General features: G+C 44.1%; 1 protein-coding gene across 4 annotated transcripts in view; it reads right to left on the reverse strand.

Annotated features, from left to right (window-relative positions):
• Positions 1-936: 936 nt before the first annotated feature.
• The window catches only part of LOC135546568 (CUE domain-containing protein 1-like), a 46845-nt gene continuing 22222 nt past the window's right edge, over positions 937-25559 (reverse strand). For 2 of the 4 annotated variants that reach the window (XM_064975107.1, XM_064975108.1), the window contains 10 exons: positions 15042-15145; positions 12967-13608; positions 12084-12211; positions 10972-11098; positions 10561-10828; positions 9859-10224; positions 4076-4165; positions 3825-3918; positions 3524-3646; positions 937-3244 (listed from right to left, as the gene is read on the reverse strand). In XM_064975107.1, the coding sequence (XP_064831179.1) occupies position 3244; positions 3524-3646; positions 3825-3918; positions 4076-4165; positions 9859-10224; positions 10561-10828; positions 10972-11098; positions 12084-12211; positions 12967-13278 (1509 nt within the window). In that variant the 5' untranslated portion in view covers positions 13279-13608; positions 15042-15145 and the 3' untranslated portion in view covers positions 937-3243. Of the gene's footprint in view, positions 3245-3519; positions 3647-3824; positions 3919-4075; positions 4166-9858; positions 10225-10560; positions 10829-10971; positions 11099-12083; positions 12212-12966; positions 13609-15041; positions 15146-25559 lie in introns of those variants that run through there. The other 2 variants (XM_064975109.1, XM_064975110.1) reach the window with 2 other exon arrangements.

Raw genomic sequence — 25559 nt, forward strand, 5'->3', positions numbered from 1 at the left:
GGCCTCCACACTCTTTCTATTCTGGCTATAGCCAGATTGCACTGTTCTGTGAAGGGAGTTGTACACAGCGTTGTATGAGATTTTCAGTTTCTTAGCAATTTCTCGCATGGAATAGCCTTCATTTCTCAGAACAAGAATAGACTGACAAGTTTCAGAAGAAAGTGCTTTGGTCTGGCCATTTTGAGCCTGTAATCGAATCCACAAATGCTGATGCTCCAGATACTCAACTAGTCTAAAGAATGCCAGTTTTATTGTTTCTTTAATCAGAACAACGGTTTTCAGCTGTGCTAACATCTTTGCAAAAGGGTTTTCTAATGATCCATTAGCCTTTTAAAATGATAAACTTGAATTAGCTAACACAATGTGCCATTGGAACACAGGAGTGACAGTTCCTGATAATGGGCTTCTGTACACCTATGTAGATACTCCATAAAAATCAGATCAGCTGTTTCCAGCTACAATAGTCATTTACAACATGAACAATGTCTACACTGTGTTTCTGATCAATTTGATGTTATTTTAAAATGGACAAAAAATGTGCTTATCTTTCAAAAACAAGGACATTTCTAAGTCACTCCAAACTTTTGAATGGTAGTATATATTACAAATACCCATTTGAAATACCTATATGGATATGAATCACAAGAGGTTGGTGGCACCTTAATTGGGGAGGACGGGCTTATGGTAATGGCTGGAGCGGAATCAGTTTAATGGTATCCAACACATGGTTTCTATGTGTTTGATGCCATTCCAATCGTTCCATTCCAGCCATTATTATGAGCCGTCCTCCCCTGATGTGAATAGCATGACAGTAACAATGAAGTCGGGATAGTCTGATGGCAGTTTGAGTAAGCTGGATAATGGCGCCCCCTATCTGCCGCTCAAAAACAGTATAAACAAGTGGGTGACATTATGGCAAATCTTTTTCATTATGGCAAGGGCAATAAACACATTTTATTGGCAAACATGTTTAGAGAGTTTGAAGACCTATATGAGAAAAATGCTGAGAGCAAAACTAACAAACAAGAAAATGACAACAGACAGAAACTGTCAAAATTCCAAACCCAATCCATAACATCAAGACTTCAAAAAGAACACTGAAAGGGTCGATTTCAGCCTCCCTTCACACAATCAATACTTGTACATACACAACTTACTCCATATGTTCAACAAACATACCTTTCTCCTTATATACAACACATGACTAATCACCAATGAGGTCTTCTGTCAACATATATATATATTATATATCCCATTTAGCAGACGCTTTTGTCCAAAGCGACTTACAAGTCGGCTGGGGCCACTACTTTTACATATGGGCGGCCCCAGCGGGAATCGAACCCACGACGCTTGGCGTTGCAAGCGCCATGCTCTACCGACTGAGCCACACAGGACCCATCCTGACAGAGAAGGGTTAAAACATGTCTCGTTCCTAAATCAAGGAAAAACTGTAAATGGGTGATTTGATTTGAATCATCTTAAATTTCAATAGTAAAAACATACGTTTCAATCATGGAGCCATCTATATTGAGAGTGAGCAAATCAAACATTTACATGTGAATTCATTTAAGAAGGTAGAGTGAATGAATTGGTGTTCCAATTCCCCACCCTTCTCCCTAAAGTGTGCACTTGGCTTGCTCACTTTTATGCATCAATTTTAAAACATAGAATTTTTTAGAAGCATGGTGGAGAGAGAGTTGCCACCATATTTCCTACACCAGTCTGTCCCTTCCTTTTTAACGATCGTGGGCAAAGAGCACCCTTCAGGTGAGAAGGCTTCAGAATAAGACAGTAATCATTTCCAATAGTTGGGAAAGTGACGGATCAATGTGAAACCTTGCGAATCAGATAGTGGCTCAAAGGGTTGACTTTAAATCAAGCTCGACTGTCTGTTGAAACTCATATCACAGCACTGGGTCATCATCAGCCTCCTGTTTTCTACCGATACACCCAACAGCATCTAATCAAGATCAATGCCAGTCCCCACCTCACAGAGGCATCATCCATATCATGTTCTGCTCTCTCCATACCCAACACTTCTAATTACAAACGGTTCATTTCCCATTACACCACATAAAACACATGTTTATAGAGCAATGTGCACAGATCACTGCCATATTTGTTTATCAAATATTTCTACTAGTTATATTATTGTGTACTCATTAATAACACAAATTCAGCAATATGCACCCCTCCTTACTCTCAACGAAATAGGGTTAGTATATAAATGCTGTATTGAAAAAGACATGAGAATAGTGAGATATGGCAGTCAGTTAGCTCGAGGGATATTTCAGTTCACATGAAATCTTAAGAAGTTTGTCAGAGTTCCTGAAATGGGATTAAAGGTTACACTTGGCTTTTAGTTACACATTGACATAACAATATGGGATGAAATATGACCCGCTTGGAACAAGTGACCCTTTTGGCAGGTTTGAATGCCTCTTTGATATAGGAGGGTGCAACAGAAGGGTTTGTTGACATTTGAGCAGGGCAACTTAAATAACAACCCCTTGACTGACACGCACAGGTCTCTGATGATATCATCTGCTGTCAAATTGCTCTGAGGCAAATCCAGATATACAAGGGGGAGTCAACTGTAATGTTAGAGTCTATGTTTACAAGTTGTTTCTGTGTCCTGAACTTTCAGGAAACATGGGATTGAGCGGTGATTCTAGTTGAAAACTTGCCACATCATCACTGTTTACTGTCTGTTTAAAACTGTGACCAAATGGGCATAGCAACACATGGGTACTGGGAGTGAACATGATTTATTATGAGACATTTCAGAGGTGCTTGTGCACACTTTGGCTCTCGAGTGACCTACCCCAGCCATATCAAAGAGATTAGAGCGGTAACACTAGATGAGTCCATATGTTAAGATCATCACTAGCAGGGCTGCCATGCCTTCTGTAATGGGGATTAAAGGGAGCTGACACAACGACAAAAAAGAACTGTCAAAAGACTAATGCATCTTCCCTTTACACGTGAAATCATATATTAATGAAGAGTTATAATACAGAGATTATAATGGTAATCCAATGCGGTTATGAACAGTCAGAGTTAAGGAGAGGTGGTAGCAGTCTGCTTCCTCTCCTCCTGGGCGCGGGGGTGGTCCCAGGTCACTTCTGGGCCTGGGATTGGCTGGCCTGGGTTAGGGGAGGGAGCCAAAGTATTGCGTGGCCACCAGCCATGGGTCATTCTGCTGTCACCATGGAAACCCTGATGTGGTGCAGCCTTGGAGAATCTGAAATGGAGGTGACATGTTTGTCAGATTACAGCCAAAAGGCCTATCTATAAACAAAGGATGCAAGTCCTTTGTAAGGTGCTTCTACACCTGCATTGCTTGCTGTTTGGGGTTTTCGGCTGGGTTTCTGTACAGCACTTTGAGATATCAGCTGATGTACAAAGGGCTATATAAATAAATTTGATTTGAGGTCAACAATAATGTTTGATTAGAGCGGTTATAGTAGTTACACAAAGTAAAGTGATACAATTTCCAACAGGGAAGGAGACAGGTTTTCACCATGACAAAGGCTCCTTGTGTGGCACATCGTCTTCCTGAGTGTCTGATCTTCTGGGCTGGCCATCTTCTGGGCTTCCCTCCACATCTTCCAGGAGGTTGGCTGTGGAGTTGGCTGTGCCCAGTCTTAGAGGGGATATGGTCAAGGGAAACACCTAAAGGCCTGGATATTGATACATATGCATCTGTATTATACAGTATGTGGTACTTGAACATTGAGTCCTATAAAAAGCCATCACTGCAAAAATGGAACACATCCAATATTTCTGATTGGAAATTAGTATCGACTGGCAATGAAGGATACGACTGGTGCTTCAGGAGCGTTCTTCTTTTTAACTTTCTTCTCTTTGTCTTGTCAGAGAATGATCTGGCGATTTCAAACAGCTTCTTTCTTGTTGCTAGGTGAGAGAGAAGACAACCGTATCGGGGGGGGGGGGGGGGGGTTTGCAAAAGTATGCTGTTCTAGTGATTGGCTTCATAACTGGCCATTGCCAGAGAGAGACAGGGGATGGTAATAATGTGTATTGAGTGGCCTGCTGGTGGAGGATGCCTTACATTTGCCCATGTGTTTGAGTTTGTCTCTGAACATGGCGTCATCTGACACAGCGGTGCAAGCCTCCATCGACCTCGAAGCACAGTGCTCTCCTGGAAACAAAGAAATGAGTTGTAAAAGACAAACATAAGCATATTATGCACACACACACAATCACACAAGAAAACACAGTAACACACATTCACATATAATAATGAACCTGAGTAGTGAACAAACAATCTACTTCAACCATTTTTGTAAAGTCTTAATTGGTGACTACAGCTGTAGTTACATTTTCTCTGGGCACTTTAAGACTTACTTTAAAAAAATATTTTTAATATATTATTTTTAATTACTATATATTAATTACTATAGAACAAAGATACATTTTATATAATTTATGTGTATGTACAGTACCAGTCAAAAGTTTAGACACACAAACTCTGTAGTAACCAGACATGACTGCCCTTGACCAGCACAAAAACATCCTATGGTGTACTGCATTAGCATCAAATAGCCCCCGCAAAATGCAACTTTTCAGGGAAGTTAGGAACCAATATACACAAGTAGTTAGGAAAGCAAAGGCTAGCTTTTTCAAACAGAAATTTGCATCCTATAGCACAAATTCCCAAAAGTCCATGGAGAACAAAAGCACCTCCTCCCAGCTGCCCACTGCACTGAGGCTAGGAAACACTGTCACCACCGATAAATCTTCAATAATTGAGAATTTCAAAAAGCATTTTTCTACGGCTGGCCATACTTTCCACCTGGCTACCCCTACCCCGGTCAACAGCTCTGCATGTCCCACAGCAACTTGCCCAAGCCTCCCCCATTTCTCCTTCACCCAAATCCAGATAGCTTATGATCTGAAAGAGCTGCAAAATCTGGATCCCTACAAATCAGCTGGGCTAGACAATCTGGATAACCTCTTTCTAAAATGATCTGCCGAAATTGTTGCAACCCCTGTTCCTAGCCTGTTTAACCTCTCTTTTGTATCGTCTGAGATCCCCAAAGATTGGAAAGCTGCCGCGGTCATCCCCCTCTTCAAAAGGGGGAGACACTCTAGACCCAAACTGTTACAGACCTATATCTATTCTGCCCTGCCTTTCTAAAGTCTTCGAAAGCCAAGTTAACAAAACAGATCACAGACCATTTAGAATCCCACCATACCTTCTCCGCTATACAATCTGGTTTCCAAGCTGGTCATGGGTGCACCACAGCCACGCTCAAGGTCCAAAACGATATCATAACCGCCATTGATAAAAGATAATACTGTGCAGCCGTCTTCATTGACCTGGCCAAGGCTTTCGACTCTGTCAATCACCACATTCTTATCGGCAGACTCAACAGCCTTGGTTTCTCAAATGACTGCCTCGCCGGGTTCACCAACTACTTCTCAGATAGAGTTCAGTGTGTCAAATCGGAGGGCCTCTTGTCCGGACCTCTGGCAGTCTATGGGGGTGCCACAGGGTTCAATTCCCAGACTCTTTTCTCTGTATACATCAATGATGTCGGTCTTGCTGCTGGTGATTCTCTCATCCACCTCTATGCAGATGACACCATTCTGTATACTTCTGACCCTTCTTTGGACACTGTGTTAACAAACCTCCAGACGAGCTTCAATGCCATACAACACTCCTTCCGTGGCCTCCAACTGCTCTTAAATGCAAGTAAAGCTAAATGCATGCTCTTCAACCCATCGCTGCCCGCACCTGCTCGGCCGTCTAGCATCACTACTCTGGACGGCTCTGACTTAGAATATGTGGACAACTACAAATACCTAGGTGTCTGGTTAGACTGTAAACTCTCCTTCCAGACTCACATTAAGCATCTCCAATCCTAAATTAAATCTAGAATTGGCTTTCTTTTTCGCAACAAAGCATCCTCCACTCATGCGGCCCTCGACATACTCTCGTAAAGCTGACTATCCTACCAATCCTTCTTTTACAAAATAGCCTCCAAACCTCTACTCAGCAAATTGGAAGTAGTCTATCAAAGTGCCATCCATTTTGTCACCAAAGCCACAAACACTACCCACCACTGCGACCTGTATGCTCCCGTTGGCTGGCCCTCGCTTCATATTTGTCGCCAAACAAACTGGCTCCAGGTCATCTATAAGTCTTTGGTAGGTAAAGCCCAGCCTTATCTCAGCTCACTGGTCACCATAGCAGCACCCACCTGTAGCACGCGCTCCAGCAGGTATATTTCACTGGTCACCCCCAAAGCCATCTCCTAATTGGCCGCCTTTGCTTCCAGTTCTCTGCTGCCAATGACTGGAACAAATTGCAAAGTACGGCCATTGCAATTTATTGCCCTGGCCCCATCTGCAGTCCTCATGCCTCCTTGCAGCATGTCTAAGGCATCTTCACGTAGATGAGCAGGGACCCTGGGCATCTTTCTTTTGGTGTTTTTCCAGAGTCAGTAGAAAGGCCTCTCGTGTCCTAAGTTTTCATAACTGTGACCTTAATTGCCGTCTGTCTGTAAGCTGTTAGTGTCTTAACGACCATTCTACAGGTGTATGTTCATGAATTGTTTATGGTTCAGTGAGCAAGCATAGGAAACAGTGTTTAAACCCTTTACAATGAAGATCTGTGAAGTTATTTGGATTTTTACAAATTATCTTTGAAAGACGGGGACCTGAAAAAGGGGCGTTTCTTTTTTTGCTAAGTTATATATATATATATATATATTACATTGATGAAAGCAACAACCACGCCATCTGCAATATTAAAGATGATCAACCCCCCAAAAAACAACTTAAAAATAAATAAATGAGAAATTATATAAAGAATGATAGTGAAAAGCTCCAGAGTACCTTAAATGAAATTCTAGGCAAAAAAATGCAAACTCCGCTCCATCCTTCACTGAGGCAGATGGCTTGTTCATAACAAAACCCTTTGATATTGCCAACCACTTTAAGAACTTTTTTGTTGACAAGATTTGAAAACTTAGGCATGACATGGGCTGTTACGGTGACCGTATTACCATCACCCCGGCGGTCACGAGTCATGACGGAAGTCAAATTCCACATGACCGCTTAATCACAGTAATTAGGCTTCTCCAAGCTCTGAAGCTGCTGGTCATTAGTAGCCTACCAAACTTGCAAACTGCACTCTATTGTCCCTCTAATCATTCTGACATCAATGGAAATGTAATAGAAAATCTAATCAAACACTTAATGAGAGCCCACGAGTTCACGCAACATTTCTATAGGCTACGCAGAAAACAGAGTTTTGATGGCCTCTATTTAAAAGAGTAGTAGGCCAGCTTTCTATAGGCTAGGCCTACGATACAGTGCATTCGGAAAGTATTCAGACCACTTGACTGTTTCCACGTTTTGTTACGTTAAAGTGTTATTCTGAAATGGATAACGTATTCTATTCCCCCTCAATCTACACACAATAACCCATAATAACAAAGCAAAAACAGGTTTTTAGAAATCTTTGCAAATGTATTACAAACAAAAAAATGAAAATATAGCATTTGCATAAGTATTCAGACCCTTTTCTTGGTACATTGTTCAATTACCTTTGGCAGCGATTACAGCATTGTTGGGTATGACGGCACAAGCTGGCACACCTGTATTTGGGGAGTTTCTCCCATTCTTCTATGCAGATCCTCTCAAGCTCTGTCAGGTTGGACGGGGAGCGTCGCTGCACAGCTATTGTCAGGTCTCTCCAGGGATGTTCGATCGGGTTGAAGTCCGGGCTCTGGCTGGGCCACTCAAGGACATTCAGAAACTTGTCCTGAAGTCACTCCTGCATTGTCTTGGCTGTGTGCTTAGGGTCATTGTCCTGTTGGAAGGTGAACCTTCAGCCCAGTCTGAGGTTCCTGAGCGCACTGGAGCAGGTTTTCATCAAGGATCTCTCTGTACTTTGCTCCGTTCATCTGTCCCTCGATCCTGACTAGTCTCCCGGTACCTGTCGCTGAAAAATAATCTTGTTTCTCATGGTCAAAGAGTCTTCTAGGTGCCTTTTGACAAACTCCAAGCGGGCTGTCATGTGCCTTTTACTGTGGAGTGGCTTCTGTCTAGCCACTCTTACATAAAGGCATGATTGGTTGAGTGCTGCAGAGATGGTTGTCCTTCTCGAAGGTTCTCCCATCTCCACGAGGACATCTAGAGCTCTAGAGTGACCATCGGGTTCTTGGTCACCTGCCTGACCAAGGCCCTTCTCCCCCGATTGCTCAGTTTGGCCAGGAAGCCAGCTCTAGGAAGATTCTTGGTGGTACTAAACTTCTTCCATTTAAGAACAATGAAGCCCACTATATTCTTGGGGACCTGCTGCAGACCTTGTTTGGTACTCTTCCCAAGATCTGTGCCGAGACACAATCCTGTCTTGGAGCTCTACGGACAATTCCTTCGACCTCATGGCTTGGATTTTGCTCTGACGTCAACTGTGGGACCTTATATAGACAGATTTGTGCCTTTACAAATCATATCCAATGAATGTAATTTACCACAGGAGGACTCCAATCAAGTTGTAGAAACATCAAGGATGAACAACAGAAACAGGATGCACCTGAGCTCAATTTCGAGTCTCATAGCAAAGTGTTTAAATACTTATGTAAATAAGGGATCTGTTTTTTATTACTAAAACATTTGCAAACATTTCTAAAAAACTGTTTTCGCTTCGTCATTATCGGGTATTGTGTGTAGATTGTTGAGGATTATTATATTTTTAACCCATTTTACAATAAGTCTAATGTAACACAATTTGGAAAAAGTCAAGGGGTCTGAATACTTTCCCGAAGGCACTGTATATGCTCAATGGCTGCTAAAATGGGAAGAGGTCTGTTCATGATAAGACGCTGCTCTGTTTTCATCTAAATCAATGTACACGGAGGGCAAATGTCAGTGCTATGCATGTCAATCTCTACTGGCTCAAAGTTGACTGTATCACTATTGGTCTTTGTGCGAGGTGTTAATGGGTTAAAGGTCACAAACTATCTGTTCAAACAGTGGGACACTCTTCGGTACAACACAAGACATTTAACCAGAGGTCTCTTCACAGTCCCCAGGTCCAGAACAGAGTCTGGGAAACACACAGTTCGGACACTCATCGGTACAACACAAGACATTTAACCAGAGGTCTCTTCACAGTCCCCAGGTCCAGAACAGAGGCTGGGAAACACTCTCTGTCACCCAAGGTAACTCAAGCTAGCAAAACCAAGCTAATAAAAACAGATTTTTAAAAAACAACTGACTTTAAAGGAGACTTAAAAAAAAAATGTATATATATTTTGTATTGTATTATCAAAGCAAAATCAAATCAAATGTTATTTGTGAAATGCTTACTTACAAGCCCTTAACTCTTGTTTTTTTTTTAACTGCATTGTTGGTGAATAAAATATTTACTAAATAAACAAATATTAAAATATAAATAAAATAACAAAATGATGTAATGTATATTATGTAATTTATTTGTTGAGTTTTGTTTCCTGGCAGCGGATATTTGGGGATCCTAATAAAATACTAAATGAATCACTCCAAAGAAAGCCATTTATCGTGTCAACAACTACTTGGAGAAGCATTCACCATACCCAGTGGTAGTGAGTGATAAATATAGGTGGCTAGATATTAGACGTGATAAAGTGATAAAGGGACGTTATCAAAATAAACCCAAAGTCATTCATATGAGTAGGCCTATTGGGTGTTTGAATAATACACACACACACACACACACACACACACACACACACACACACACACACACACACACACACACACACACACACACACACACACACACACACACACACACACACACACACTTACTTACTGGTGAAGCTTATGAATGACATCTACCTGCTGTGGAATTCTCCATGTAAGAGGATGAATGGCATCTACCTGCTGTGGAATTCTCCATGTAAGAGGATGAATGGCATCTACCTGCTGTGGAATTCTCCATGTAAGAGGATGAATGACATCTACCTGCTGTGGAATTCTCCATGTAAGAGGATGAATGACATCTACCTGCTGTGGAATTCTCCATGTAAGAGGATGAATGACATCTACCTGCTGTGGAATTCTCCATGTAAGAGGATGAATGACATCTACCTGCTGTGGAATTCTCCATGTAAGAGGATGAATGACATCTACCTGCTGTGGAATTCTCCATGTAAGAGGATGAATGATTGGACTTGAATTTCTTTGATTCGTACTTCAAGCGATCTAAAACAGAGAAAGCTGGATGTTATAACGCAATATGGGGACACATAGCAGAATCTAATCTATTATTAAGAAACCTTTATGAAAGTGGGACATGCTTCCCAAAGTTAAACTTTTGTAGGATGAAGCATCATGAGATACACAAGGGACTTTGCAACTAGCATAGCATGAAAGAGAGAAGAGCATTTTCAACAGTAGCTGACTCGCTCCGTAGCTGACTCGCTCCGTAGAAAGCATAATCTTGACTACTGCCTACTGTGTCCTGAACATGTATTCTGTGTGTTAAAGTACATCATGTATATCAGTAGGTGGCCATGTATACATGTGCATGACACACACCTCTCTCCAGGGCGACAAGGAACTCGCGGTTGCGCTGCAGCTCCCTCATGAACTCCTCGTTCTGGAGGAACAGAGCGATGCGTTCATCATCCAGGTACTGTTTCAGTTTACGCTCCTGCTCCGTGACTACCCCTGCCATGCCCCCGGGCCCTCCAGGTGCCCCCAGGGCTCCACCAGTCCCTGGCTTGGAGACTCCCTGGTTTGTCTGCTGGACGATGGAGGACAGAGAGGAGGAAGAAGAAGGCTCGGACAGACTGCTCTGTGAGCCCTAGAGGAGGAGAGATGGAGAAAGAGAGTTTTCATTGAGTTGCTATTGATTTCTGTAAGCAGGATGTCGCCCTGCTGTTAATGATGATGTCATACTGCTAATGCATTTTTGTGTGTGTAGTTTTCTTCACATCCACTGTGTACCTGTATACTATCCAGTTGCTGTGGCAGGATCCGCAGGAAATCATCTGGCAGGTTGCCAAGCAACGGTGGATTCCAGTTCCTGTAGCTGCGGACCTGCCGGTGACCTGGCGGGAGCTGGGCCTCAAACCTGGGTCAGACAAGGGTCAAAAGGTTAAGGTCAGACTAGAGAGAGATTCATATGCCATGTCACACTAGAACTAAACTAAATGCACACATCATACATTGTGTACTGATGCTGTGAAAAGTAAGCAATGCATGAAAACACAAATAATAATTCATGTCTGTTTGTCTTCACAATAAAATCCCCTTTGAGCAGCAGTCACCACATTTAACACACCACTTTGTACAGTCCAAAAAGTCAATTACTGTGAATCTCCCAGCTGGCGGTGTGAAGCAGAGCAAATGTGGACATGGTCTTGAATCATAAATCATGGACAATGGGGCTTGAAGCAAATTCAATTACATGGATTTTTGTTATTAACTGGTCCAGTGATACACGCACACGCACACGCACACGCACACACACACACACACACACACTTGAGACAGCATTGCACAGTTCTTAAAATGGCCACCAGGTGGAACCTTGACAAACTATAACAGCATGTGGTCAGCTGTGATATCCACAGGCCTGAGCATATAAATTCCAGGGCCCATAGGACCACTTCCTCTGTTCCTCTGGGCTTTAGAGAGTACAGGCTAGGGGATTGCATGCAAACCAAAGGTCCTGTCGGGGTTTTTAAAACATGCATCCCTCCTTCCTCCCTTTCATAAAGAAATCAGTGTTCACGTTCCAGATGCACATATTCTATACATGATTAAAGAATTACCATAGACAGATGACTGATAGGTTATACTCTTCTCTGGGCATTTTGTAGATCTGTTGAACTGTTTGGTATAGTACAGAGGAGGCTGGTGGGAGCATATATAGGGAGCATATATAAGAGGAAGGGCTCATTGTAATGGCTGGAATGGAATAAATGGAATGGTACCAAACATGTCAAACATGGAAACAACGTGTTTGACTCCAATCTTTCCATTCCATCCATTACAATGAGCCTGTTCACCTATAGCTCTTCCCACCAGCCTCCTGTGATAGTATGACAATTTACCTGGGTGGAGGGGTGGGTGGGGCCTCGGGGTACTTCCTGTCGTAGATGTGCATGTCATAAGTGGGCGGTGAGTAGATGGGGGGAGGTTCCTCGTCGGAACTGTCAGGTTCTAATGACCTCTCCAGAATCTAGCCCAGGGAATGGTGGAGACCAAGAGAAAGAGAGAGTATGTCCCAATAACGTTATTACACATTTACTAATTCAAATCAGTCATGTCAGTAAGATAAATAATTAAAGTTTTAAGAGAGAAGCTGGTTGGGGGGTTAGTGTCTGGTAAGGTAACTGGAGCCCACAAAACAGCACTCCCCTACTACAGCACTACTTATAGTGAGATGACATGGGTTGCAGTTCCTTCTTTATGTGTGGTACTGTGACACAATGTATTATTTATTATTGACTAAAACCAAGACTACAACAAGAACAGGAGGGGAGAGAGAGAGAGAGACATTCCGTCTGGCCCCGTGACCTTGCCAATGTTAACCTATTAAAGGTCTAAATTGGCCCAGCGTCGTCTGTCCATACCCTCCCCTAACTATGGAACTCCCGATCACGGCTGGCAGTCCCATGCGTCTGCAGTGACGCCTCTAGCACTGCGATGCAGTGCCTCAGACCACTGCGCCACTCGGGAGGCCCGTGTGAGTAAGATCTTTAAACAGGTTAACATTCGCAAGGTTGCGGGGGCCAGACAGAATACCAGGAAGCGTACTCGGAGCATGCACTGACCAGCTGGCAAGGGTCTTCACTACGGCATCTCAAGATGGACAAACAGTACTATTGCCGCTTTATTCTAGTTTAAGCAAAGATATTTTAAGGACTTACGCGAGCACGCTTGTTCGGTTCGCCTAGCAAAACATGTGGAAGCTTTGACCCTGCACTGACTGACCTCTGGTGGGATGCTATCATCGGAGTCAGAGCTGTCATCCGATCCCTCTCCGTCGATGCTCATCTGGAGGAGCTGGTCGATGGTGGCGTCCACCGCCCCATTGTTGGAGCGCAGGACGCACTCGATGACCTCGTAATCCATGGTGGGGAACATGATCTTGAAGTCCTCCATGGCCTGGTTGAACTCCAGGCGCCGCACCTGTCGGTTAGGCCGGCTGTTGTTGAGCTCTCCTGGGGAAGAACCACCACCACCTACTCCTCCTCCTCCACCGGAGCCTCCATTACTGTTGCTTCGCCTGAACAGGCTGGTCATCCTTGCTGCCTTTACTGGTGCTATCACCTTGGGGTCAGGAGGGCACCTTGACACTCACTCCTCTCCCTTTCTTTCTCTCCCTCTCTATCAATCTGCTCCCGTCTGATTGTGTTTCTCCTGACTCACAGTCTCATCATACCACCACATGGATGGCAGTCCTCTGAATGGAGCAGGAAAGTCCACTGCTCTTTCTTTTTCTCAGCTTGTTATTCAGCTGCATCCAACACGGCTGGTTGTAGCAAAGAGGGTTCTTAGTTTGTGTCCACTCCTCCGTCCCGTCACAAGTTTCTGGTACGGGGACCGGAATCTCTGGTCCAAAACAGTCAATGCCTGAGAGGGAGATAAGGAGGGAGGTTAGCAAAAGCTAACATACAGTGGGGCAAAAAAGTATTTAGTCAGCCACCAATTGTGCAAGTTCTCCCACTTAAAAATATGAGAGGCCTGTAATTTTCATCATAGGTACACCAACTATGACAGCATTTCAAGGTCCTGGAGTGGCCTAGCCAGTCTCCAGATCTCAACCCCATAGAAAATCTTTGGAGGGAGTTGAAAGTCCATGTTGCCCAGCAACAGCCTCAAAACATCACTGCTCTAGAGGAGATCTGCATGGAGGAATGGGCCAAAATACCAGCAACAGTGTGTGAAAAACTTGTGAAGACTTACAGAAAACATTTGACCTCTGTCATTGCCAACAAAGGGTATATAACAAAGTATTGAGATAAACTTTTGTTATTGACCAAATACTTATTTTCCACCATAATTTGCAAATAAATTCATTAAAAATCCTACAATGTGATTTTCTGGATTTTTTTTCTCATTTTGTATGTCATAGTTGAAGTGTACCTATGATGAAAATTACAGGCCTCTCATATTTTTAAGTGGGAGAACTTGCACAATTGGTGGCTGACTAAATACTTTTTTGCCCCACTGTATCTGTAATACGCACAGTTGATTTTTCCTTTAACACCTAGGCTCTACTGAGAATAAATCACCTAGGCTCTACACAGAAGCAAAAACCAAGGCTCTACTGAGAATAAATCACCTAGGCTCTACACAGAAGCAAACACCAAGGCTCCACTGAGAATAAATCACCTCAACTCTACTGAGAATAAATCACATAGGCTCCACTCACAAGAAAGCACCTAGGCTTATTTCAAATACTAGCTAAAAGGCAGCATCCACAGAGCCATTGAAATGCAATTGGGAAAACTGACATGGTTCGACAAGATTTTACATGGCCTTGTCCGAGATGGTGTCTCAGGGCGAAAGATGGACAGTGTCCCCACTCCACCTTTCTGCTCAACCTTTCCAGGCTAGGCCCCTGTGTTACCATGACAACCCAAATAACATCTGTAGACTAAACAGTTGGCATTTGAATGTAAAGGTGAAACTTTGCATGCCAGCACTGTTGGGGAATTCCATATTTTGAATCATATTATAGGCCTATATTCCAACTCACCAACAAATCCAAGATGAACAGTTGCAGAGTGCATCTCTTTCCATTTTCTTGTAAAACAAAGCCTGTTTCTTTCTCTCAGAGCCAAGTAAGTGTCATAGAGGGACAAACGTCCTGCCAACTAGGCCTGAAGGAGGAACCCAAATATTGCCCTACACACATCCAGTCCAGAGAAAGTAGGATGGATGGCCAAGCTGCTGCTAACAGATGCTATTAATCCATGTGCCAAGCAGTGGGGGAGGACGATCACCACACACACACAAATCTATCTAGTAAACATTAGAATAGGAAACATAAGATCCTTTACCTTCAGGTTACCTCTCCACAGCTGAAACAGAAAGCAGAGTTTACAGAATCCTGGACGAGGACGATAGCCAGGAGTCGTCTCTGAGTGCCTGGATTTTCCTCATCCTGGTTTCCATTACAAGAAAGAGGCCATGGAGGGAGAAAAAAAAAACAGAATTCCAAAAATGTAAGAGTCCTCTGAGAGGAACTGGAAGGTCCTTTCGATGCCCTAGCTAATAGTTATCACTACTCTCCCCCTCTGCTCTGTCACTGTAGTGCTGGGAAGAGAAATCCCTGGGGGGAACAATGCATCCAGTGCCAGCCCAACCCACATGGCAGTGCCAGGCCCGATCCAGCAGCAGCAGTGGCACAGCCAGAGTCTGCAACTTCGCCCCCCTCAATGCACTGCCTCCCATCTCACCCCCACTATGCACCCCTCTCACTTCGCCCTCCTCTTTGCACAGCTGCCACCCCCCCTACTTCGCCCTCCTCTCTGCACCACCCCCACCTCTCTGCACCCCCCACTTCGCCCTCCTCTCCGCACCACCCCTCTCCCCTCCCACAGCTGCCACCCAACCACTTCGCCCTCCTCTCCTCTCTGCAACACCCCCACCCCTCACCCCTCCACCACCCCCCCACTTTGCCCTGCTCTCCACACCACCCCTCCACTTTGCCCTGCTCTCCGCACCACCCCACCACTTCGCCCTGCTCTCTGCCACGTCCCCACCCCTCTCCTCTCTGCTACGCCCCCACCCCTCTCCCCCCTCCTCTCTGCTACGCCCCCACCCCTTTCCCCCGCACTTCACCCTCCTCTCTGCTACGCCCCCACCCCTCTCCACCCTCCTCTCTGCTACGCCCCCACCCCTCTCCACCCTCCTCTCTGCTACGCCCCCACCCCTCTCCCCCGCACTTCACCCTCCTCTCTGCTACGCCCCCACCCCTCTCCCCCCTCCTCTCTGCTACGCCCCCACCCCTTTCCCCCGCACTTCACCCTCCTCTCTGCTACGCCCCCACCCCTCTCCACCCTCCTCTCTGCTACGCCCCCACCCCTCTCCCCCGCACTTCACCCTCCTCTCTGCTACGCCCCCACCCCTCTCCCCCTCCTCTCTGCTACGCCCCCACCCCTCTCCCCCGCACTTCACCCTCCTCTCTGCTACGCCCCCACCCCTCTCCCCCGTACTTCACCCTCCTCTCTCCCACGCCCCCACCCCCTCTCCCACGCCCCCACCCCTCTCCCCCGCACCGCCCCACCCCCTCTCCGCCCCACTTCGCTCTCCTCTGCCATGCCCCCACCCCACTCCATGTAACAGGACCCATGAACACCAACAAGTAAAGGAAGGGAACAGAACAGAAACATTATTTGATTAACAGAATCAGACCTGGAAAGGAAAAAGTCATCTACAGATCTACAGAAAGTATTCGGCCCCCTTGAACTTTGCAACCTTTTGCCACATTTCAGGCTTCAAACATAAAGATATAAAACTGTATTTTTTTGTGAAGAATCAACAACAAGTGGGACACAATCATGAAGTGGAACAACATTTATTGGATATTTCAAACTTTTTTAACAAATCAAAAACTGAAAAATTGGGCGTGCAAAATTATTCAGCCCCTTTACTTTCAGTGCAGCAAACTCTCTCCAGAAGTTCAGTGAGGATCTCTGAATGATCCAATGTTGACCTAAATGACTAATGATGATAAATACAATCCACCTGTGTGTAATCAAGTCTCCGTATAAATGCACCTGCACTGTGATAGTGTCAGAGGTCCGTTAAAAGCGCAGAGAGCATCATGAAGAACAAGGAACACACCAGGCAGGTCCGAGATACTGTTGTGAAGAAGTTTAAAGCCGGATTTGGATACAAAAAGATTTCCCAAGCTTTAAACATCCCAAGGAGCACTGTGCAAGCGATAATATTGAAATGGAAGGAGTATCAGACCACTGCAAATCTACCAAGACCTGGCCGTCCCTCTAAACTTTCAGCTCATACAAGGAGAAGACTGATCAGAGATGCAGCCAAGAGGCCCATGATCACTCTGGATGAACTGCAGAGATCTACAGCTGAGGTGGGAGACTCTGTCCATAGGACAACAATCAGTCGTATTTTTCACAAATCTGGCCTTTATGGAAAAGTGGCAAGAAGAATGCCATTTCTTAAAGATATCCATAAAAAGTGTTGTTTAAAGTTTGTCACAAGCCACCTGGGAGACACACCAAACATGTGGAAGAAGGTGCTCTGGTCAGATGAAACCAAAATTGAACTTTTTGGCAACAATGCAAAACGTCATGTTTGGCGTAAAAGCAACACAGCCCATAACCTTGAACACACCATCCCCACTGTCAAACATGGTGGTGGCAGCATCATGGTTTGGGCCTGCTTTTCTTCAGCAGGGACAGGGAAGATGGTTAAAATTGATGGGAAGATGGATGGAGCCAAATACAAGACCATTCTGGAAGAAAACCTGATGGAGTCTGCAAAAGACCTGAGACTGAGACGGAGATTTGTCTTCCAACAAGACAATGATCCGAAACATAAAGCAAAATCTACAATGGAATGGTTCAAAAATAAACATATCCAGGTGTTAGAATGGCCAAGTCAAAGTCCAGACCTGAATCCAATTGAGAATCTGTGGAAAGAACTGAAAACTGCTGTTCACAAATGCTCTCCATCCAACCTCACTGAGCTCGAGCTGTTTTGCAAGGAGGAATGGGAAAACATTTCAGTCTCTCGATGTGCAAAACTGATAGAGACATAACCCAAGCGACTTACAGCTGTAATCGCAGCAAAAGGTGGCGCTACAAAGTATTAACTTAAGGGGGCTGAATAATTTTGCACGCCCAATTTTTCAGTTTTTGATTTGTTAAAAAAGTTTGAAATATCCAATAAATGTCGTTCCACTTCATGATTGTGTCCCTCTTGTTGTTGATTCTTCACAAAAAAATACAGTTTTATTAATTTATGTTTGAAGCCTGAAATGTGGCAAAAGGTCGCAAAGTTTAAGGGGGCCGAATACTTTCGCAAGGCACTGTATACTGTTCCGGAACAAAACTGTTAAAAAGCAAGGGAACCGGTTAGCCTCTTGAAACTCTGGGGGCGCTATTTCATTTTTGGATGAAAAATGTTCCCGTTTTAAACAAGATATTTTGTCACAAAAAGATGCTCGACTATGCATATAATTGATAGCTTTGGAAAGAAAACACTCTGAATTTTCCAGAACTACAAAGATATTGTCTGTGAGTGCCCCAGAACAGGAGCTACAGGCAAAACCAAGATGAAACGGCAACCAGGAAACGAGCAGGATTTTTGAGGCTCTGTTCTCCATTGTCTCCTTATATGGCTGTGAATGCGACAGGAATGAGCCTGCCCTATCTATCGTTTCCTCAAGGTGTCTGCAGCATTGTGACGTATTTGTAGGCATATCATTGGAAGATTGACCATAAGAGACTACATTTTCCAGGTGTCCGCCCGGTGTCCTCCGTCGAAATTGGTGCGTCATTTTCAGCTGCTGGTATTTTTCCATGGGATTCTGAGACGAAAGCAGGCTTCCACGAACGGCATATCAATGAAGAGATGTGAAAAAACACCTTGAGGATTGATTCTAAACAACGTTTGCCATGTTTCGGTCGATATTATGGAGTTAATTTGGAAAAAGTTTTGGTGACTGAATTTTCGGTTCGTTTCGGTAGCCAAATGTGATGTACAAAACGGAGCGATTTCTCCTACACAAAGATTCTTTCAGGAAAAACTGAACATTTGCTATGTAACTGAGAGTCTCCTCATTGAAAACATCCGAAGTTCTTCAAAGGTAAATGATTTTATTTATTTGGTTATCTGGTTTTTGTGAAAATGTTGCGTGCTAAATGCTACTCAAAATGCTAAGCTAGCTTGCAATACTCTTACACAAATGCTTTATTTGCTATGGTTCAAAAGCATATTTTGAAAATTTGAGATGACAGTGTTGTTAAGAAAAGGCTAAGCTTGAGAGCAGGCATATTATTTTCATTTCATTGCAATTGCAATTTCCAAACGTCTGAAGGTACCACGTCCATCTGTACAAACAATAGTACACAAGTATAAACACCATGGGACCACGCAGCCGTCATAACACTCAGGAAGGAGATGCATTCTGTCTGCTAGAAATGAACAGGTACAAACGTATCTATATCCACAGTAAAACGAGTCCTATATCGACATAACCCGAAAGCCAACTCAGCAAGGAAGAAGCCACTGCTCCAAGACCGCCATAAAAAAGCCAGACTACGGTTTGCAACTGCACATGGGGACAAAGATAGCACTTTTTGGAAAAATGTTCTCTGGTCTGATGAAACAAAATTAGAACTGTTGGCCATAATGACCATCGTTATGTTTGGAGGAAAAGCCAAAGAACACCATCCCAACCGTGAAGCATGGGGGTGGCAGCAATATGTTGTGGGGGTGCTTTGATGCACTTCACAAAATAGATGGCATCATGAGGAAGGAGAATTATGTGGATATATTTGTTGTTGTTGAATTTTCCCCCTTTTCTCCCCAATTTCGTGGTACCCAATTGTTTTAGTAGCTACTATCTTGCCTCATCGCTACAACTCCCGTAAGGGCTCGGGAGAGACGAAGGTTGAAAGTCATGCGTCCTCCGATCCACAGCCCAACCAAGCCACACTGCTTCTTAACACAGCGCGCATCCAACCCGGAAGCCAGCCGCACCAATGTGTCGGAGGAAACACTGTGCACCTGGCAACCATCGCGCCACAGGAGTCGCTGGTGCGCGATGAGACAAGGATATCCCTACCGGCCAAGCCCTCCCTAACCCGGACGACGCTAGGCCAATTGTGCGTCGCGGCCGGTTACGACAGAGCCTGGGCGCGAACCCAGAGTCTCTGGTGGCACCGCTGGCGCTGCAGTACAGCGCCCTTAACAACTGCGCCACCCAGGAGGGCCCCTGAATTACTTTCTTATACACTCCACAGCAAGCTGCGCAAAAAAATGTGGAGGTATAAAAAATATTCAGAAAACAAACCAGTACTTTTTTGCGATTCCAAACAGTCTACAACTTTATTTTTGTGGTCGGAACAGTGAAATGGAACAAATAAAATAAATGGTTCTGTTCAGAACGAAATTATTGGAAAATATTTTTGGTTCCAACCCCCGATAGGCATATATCAAATTGGGAGTCAAATGAAAACTAAGAGTCTATACATGTTTGAGAAATTAAGGCATATACAGTGCATTCGTTAAGTATTCAGACCCCTTGACTTTTTCATATTTTGTTACATTACAGCATTATTCTAAAATTGATTCAAATTGTTTTTTCATCAATCTAAACACAATACCCCATAATGACAAAGCAAAAACAGGTTAACAATTTCAGCAAATTTATAGAAAATATAAAGTATAAAATATTCAGACCTTTAAATCAGTACTTTGTTGAAGCACCTTTGTCAGCGATTACAGCCTCGTGTATGACGCTACAAGCTTGGCACACCTGTACCTGGGGTGTTTCTCGCATTCTTCTCAAGCTCTGTCAGGTTGGATCTGGGGGTGTCGCTGCACAGCTATTTTCAGGTCTTTCCAGAGATGCTCGAACGGGTACAAGTCCGGGCTCTGGCTGGGCCACTCAAGGACATTCAGAAACTTGTCCCGAAGCCACTCCAGCAATGTCTTGGCTGTGTGCTTCGGGTCATTGTCCTGTTGGAAGGTGAACCTTCAACCCAGTCTGAGGTTCCTGAGCGCTCTGGAGCAGGTTATCAAGCATCTCTCTGTACTTTGCTCCGTTCATATTTCTCTCGGTCCTGACTAGTCCCCCCCCCCCAAAAAAAAATCCCCACACAATGATGCTGCCACCACCATGCTTCACCGTAGGGATGGTGCCAGGTTTCCTCAAGACGTGACTCTTTGCATTCAGGCCAAAGAGTTCAATCATGGTTTCATCAGACCAGAGAATCTGGTTTCTCATGGTCTGAGATTCCTTTAGGTACTTTTTGGCAAACTCCAAGCGGGCTCTCATGTGCTTTTTACTGAGGAGTGGCTTTCGTTTGGCCACTCTACCATAAAGGCCTGATTGGTGGCGTGCTGCAGAGATGGTCGTCTTTCTGGAAGGTTCTCCCATCTCTAGAGGAACTCTGGAGCTTTGTCGACGTGATCATCGGGTTCTTTGTCACCTCCCTCACCAAGGCCTTTCTCCCCCGATTGCTCAGGTTGGCCGGGCGGCCAGCTCTAGGAAGAGTCTTGGTGGGTCCAAATTTCTTCCATTTAAGAATGATGGAGACCACTGTGTTCTTGGAGACCTTCAATGCTGCAGACCTGTTTTCAGTCTCATAATAAAAGGTGTGAATACTCATGTAAATAAAATATTTGTTTTTAATAACTTAACAAACATTTCTAAAAGACTTTTTTCGTTTTGTCATAATGGGGTATTGTGTGTAGATTGATCAGGAAAATGTTTCATTTATCAATTTTAGAATAACGCTGTAATGTAATAAAAAGTGGAAAAAGTCTAGGGTTCTGAATACTTTCCGAATGTACTGTGTACTTTCTCAAAACAATTCTACACTAAAAATGAAAAAGAAGCAAAGGCTTTGATTTCTGGTCTGGAAAGGGATCTTTAGAAAACATCTACAATAAACCGTCTTAAATATGTACCAGAATACATTAAAAACACAACGTTGAAGTAAAGACCCCTGCCAACTAATATCAACACATATTTCCTTTTGGAGAAATGTTTACCTTCTGTAAGTTTAAGAAATATTGCCCTGTAATTCTGTTAACAAAAACCAACGTCTTTAAGATAAGGTTACAACTTATCTCCCTCATGAGGAGGGAAGATAATAAAAGTTCACAGAAGTAACAAGTAAAGGTAGACCTGTCAATTAGTGTTTTTACTGATATCAATTTAGTTTGTGAATTATTAAGTGATTAAAACTAGAAATTCCCTTACCAAATCGCTAACAGAATTTTCCCAAAATTGGTAATGGAATTTCTGCAATTTAATTGGCTACAATGGGATATCATAGTAGTTACATACTACAAAGAAAATGGTTGGCATGCATTTTAAGTGAAAAATCTGAGCATTTGCACAATTGCATTTCCGTGGAATTGCCTGGTAGGCAAGTGTGTGTGTGTGTGTGAAAAGTGTGACCAGGGCGCAGTGGCAGCCATGGGAAATCACTTTCATGCTCCAGCTCTGAGACCAGGAGAGCGAGACAGACTCTACGGGTGCATCTCAACAGTCTTAAGTAGGCTGCTCATCCTATTGATTACACATCTGCTCAGGTTAAGGAAAGGAGATGAGGACAATATTGAAATGCACCCCATCCTGGGCCTCGGAGGATATAGGCAGTGACCGTCTGAGCAGTGAGCTGGGGCTCAATGTTTATGGACATCCTCTCTATACAGGCCAGGAGATAACCTAACTCTGCAAGGCCTTCATGTTGATTTGTGGAGCAATAAACTCTACATACACTGCAGTGGGCTCCTTTGAACTTCATTTCATCTGGCCTGTAAAACACCCTCCCACAGTACCTCGCTCAGGGCATACAGCCAGTATACACATACTACACTACAGTCTCTCTCTATGGACCCTCATAGCATCAACCTTGAGTCAATGAACTGAGTCCAACAGAGTCCAACTCTCGCAAGTGTGTGGGACTGTTAGGTGTGAATATATATGCGCCAGAAACAAGCAACTGAGGAGTGGAGAGAAAGAAAAAAGGGGGAACTTTCACATCTAGGACTGACCTGGGAAATCTCTTCATACCTTCTCACTACTGACATTATTTACCTAATTAAATTGGAATCCAAATTAATTGGAAAGTGTTTGACTTTGACCTACATCATCCATCAACTCTTTTGGCCAAAAGATGTTGTTGGGAGATGTCAGTGATAATGCCAGTTAAACAGAGAGAATTTAAGTGGGTTTATGCCCATAGTTGTTTCGGCCATGTTGCCCTCTGTGCAGCATGTGTGCTCTGGTCTTGTCTGTTGAGGTCACATTCGACCATACAGAGTTGACTTCCTGCTTTGCGCTGCTGAAAGGACGAGTCACCGTCCCCCCAGCAGCTTGGAAACACTTGGTAAGGACATCACTGGCCAGCAAGGAAACAGGATGTCAGTCAATATGATAAAGTGCTTTATGAACACACTCTCATGCCTTCACATCATCATGCCAGCAACATTATAGTTCTTCCTTATGACTACTAACCGCTAGGATATAATCAGGGATGAAAAGAGGCTCAATCCTCCCACTGATAATATTATATGTTCTGCAGCTGATCCATCTCTGGGCTATAAAAATACATGTAGAAAAACTGTTTCTGTCAGCATTACGGGACCAAAAACTTGTAAACACTTCCCTATCAAAAAACCATATCATAGCTTCCTTCTTTTGGGCTCAACGTCCCTATTTTTGTACCAGCAGCCCAAGATTATGCAAACCTGCATATTTTTTGGGTAGAAAGTTAATTATGTATATAAAGGCCTGAAGCGTGTGCGTCTCAGCACAGAACCCAGGCCCAGCCATGCACTCCTCTCTCCCTCACACACAGACCTCTTCACATCAACAAGACCATATTCATCTGCACCTAAGAACCTTATATATTTAGCATGGGATCCATTGCTCTTTGTCCTCCTGGGTCTGTATGTGCGGCTGTGGTTGTCTCCCAACACACAGTAAACAAAAGGAAGCAGCAGCACTGCCCTAGTCAAGAGAGATGGGCTTACCTTCAATCTATCATATTCACTGTGCTAGAGCAGGTAAGAAGAAAAAAGACATGACCCTACGATAGAGTACCAGGAAGTCACCATCTGATGGATAACACTCATCTAAAGTAACTATGTGGAGTAACAGACTGAAGGACATAATGCAGCCAGTCATGCACTTTGATGCTGAAGCCCTTTTAGCTGGCCTACATGAACACAGTCAAGCATGATTTAATCTGCTTTCAATACGTAGGAACACGATGACAACAGAAAAATAAACTCAGCAAAAAAAGAAACGTCCACTCACTGTCAACTGCATTTATTTTCAGCAAACTTAACAGGTGTAAATATTTGTATGAACATAAGATTCAACAACTGAGACAAACTGAACAAGTTCCACGGACATGTGACGAACAGAAATGGAACAAGGACTCCCCATGGACTGCACCAGATTTGCCAGTTCTTGCTGTGAGATGTTACCCCACTCTTCCAGCAAGGCACCTGCAAGTTCCCGGACATTTCTGGGGGGAATGGCCCGAGCCCTCACCCTCCGATCCAACAGGTCCCAGACGTGCTCAATGGGATTGAGATCCGGGCTCTTCACTGGCCATGGCAGAACACTGACATTCCTGTCTTACAGGAAATCACGCACAGAACGAGCAGTATGGCTGGTGGCATTGTCATGCTGGAGGGTCATGTCAAGATGAGCCTGCAGGAAGTGTACCTCATGAGGGAGGAGGATGTCTTCCCTGTAACACACTGCGTTGAGTTTGCCTGCAATGACAACAAGCTCAGTCCGATGATACTGTGACACACCGCCCCAGACCATGACGGACTCTCCACCTCCAAATAAATCCCGCTCCAGAATACAGGCCTCTGTGTAACGCTCATTCCTTCGACGATAAACGTGAATCCGACCATCACCCCTGGGGAAACAAAACCGCGACTCGTCAGTGAAGCGCACTTTTTGCCAGTCCTGTCTGGTCCAGCGACGGTGGGTTTGTGCCCATATGTGACATTGTTACAGGTGATGTCTGGTGAGGACCTGCCTTACAACAGGCCTACAAGCCATCAGTCCAACCTCTCTCAGCCTATTGCAGACAGTCTGAGCACTGATGGAGGGATTGTGCATTCCTGGTGTAACTCGGGAAGTTGTTGTTGCCATCCTGTACCTATCCCCAGGTGTGATGTTCAGATGTACTGATCCTGTGCAGGTGTTGTCACATGTGGTCTGCCACTGTGAGGATGATCAGCTCCGTCCTGTCTCCGCCTACCATCTGTAAGCTGTTAATGTCTTTGCGACCGTTCCACAGGTGCATGTTAATTAATGTTCAGGTTGCAAAATTGAGGTTGCAAGATCGAATCCCCGAGCTGACAAGGTAAAAATCTGTCATTCTGCCTGAACAAGGCAGTTAACCCACTGTTCCTAGGAAGTCATTGAAAATAAGAATTTGTTCTTAATTGACTTGCCTAACTAAATAAAGGTCAAATAAATAAAATAAAAATGATTTATGGTTCTTTGAACAAGCATGGGAAACCGTGTTTAAACACTTTACAATGAATATCTGTGCAGTTTGGATTTCTATGAATTATCTTTGAAAGACAGAGTCCTGAAAAAGGGAAGTTTCTTCTTTTGCTGAGTTTAGATTAAAAAATGACAAAATGCATCCCCTCTCTAAGTAGCCCATCTATGTAGTGGAGAACAGATCTCATTCCAAGGGTTACAGTGTTTTCAGATGGTAGGCTCCATCTCCCAACACAATTACGAGTCCCAGGCTCGTCTGTCCCCATGACAACCAGGCCCCAGCATTCCATCTGGGGCCATCATACTGTAGGTGGGACATTCT

The sequence above is a fragment of the Oncorhynchus masou genome, chromosome 9 (assembly GCF_036934945.1).
Source record: "Oncorhynchus masou masou isolate Uvic2021 chromosome 9, UVic_Omas_1.1, whole genome shotgun sequence".
Taxonomy (NCBI): Eukaryota; Metazoa; Chordata; class Actinopteri; order Salmoniformes; family Salmonidae; genus Oncorhynchus; species Oncorhynchus masou.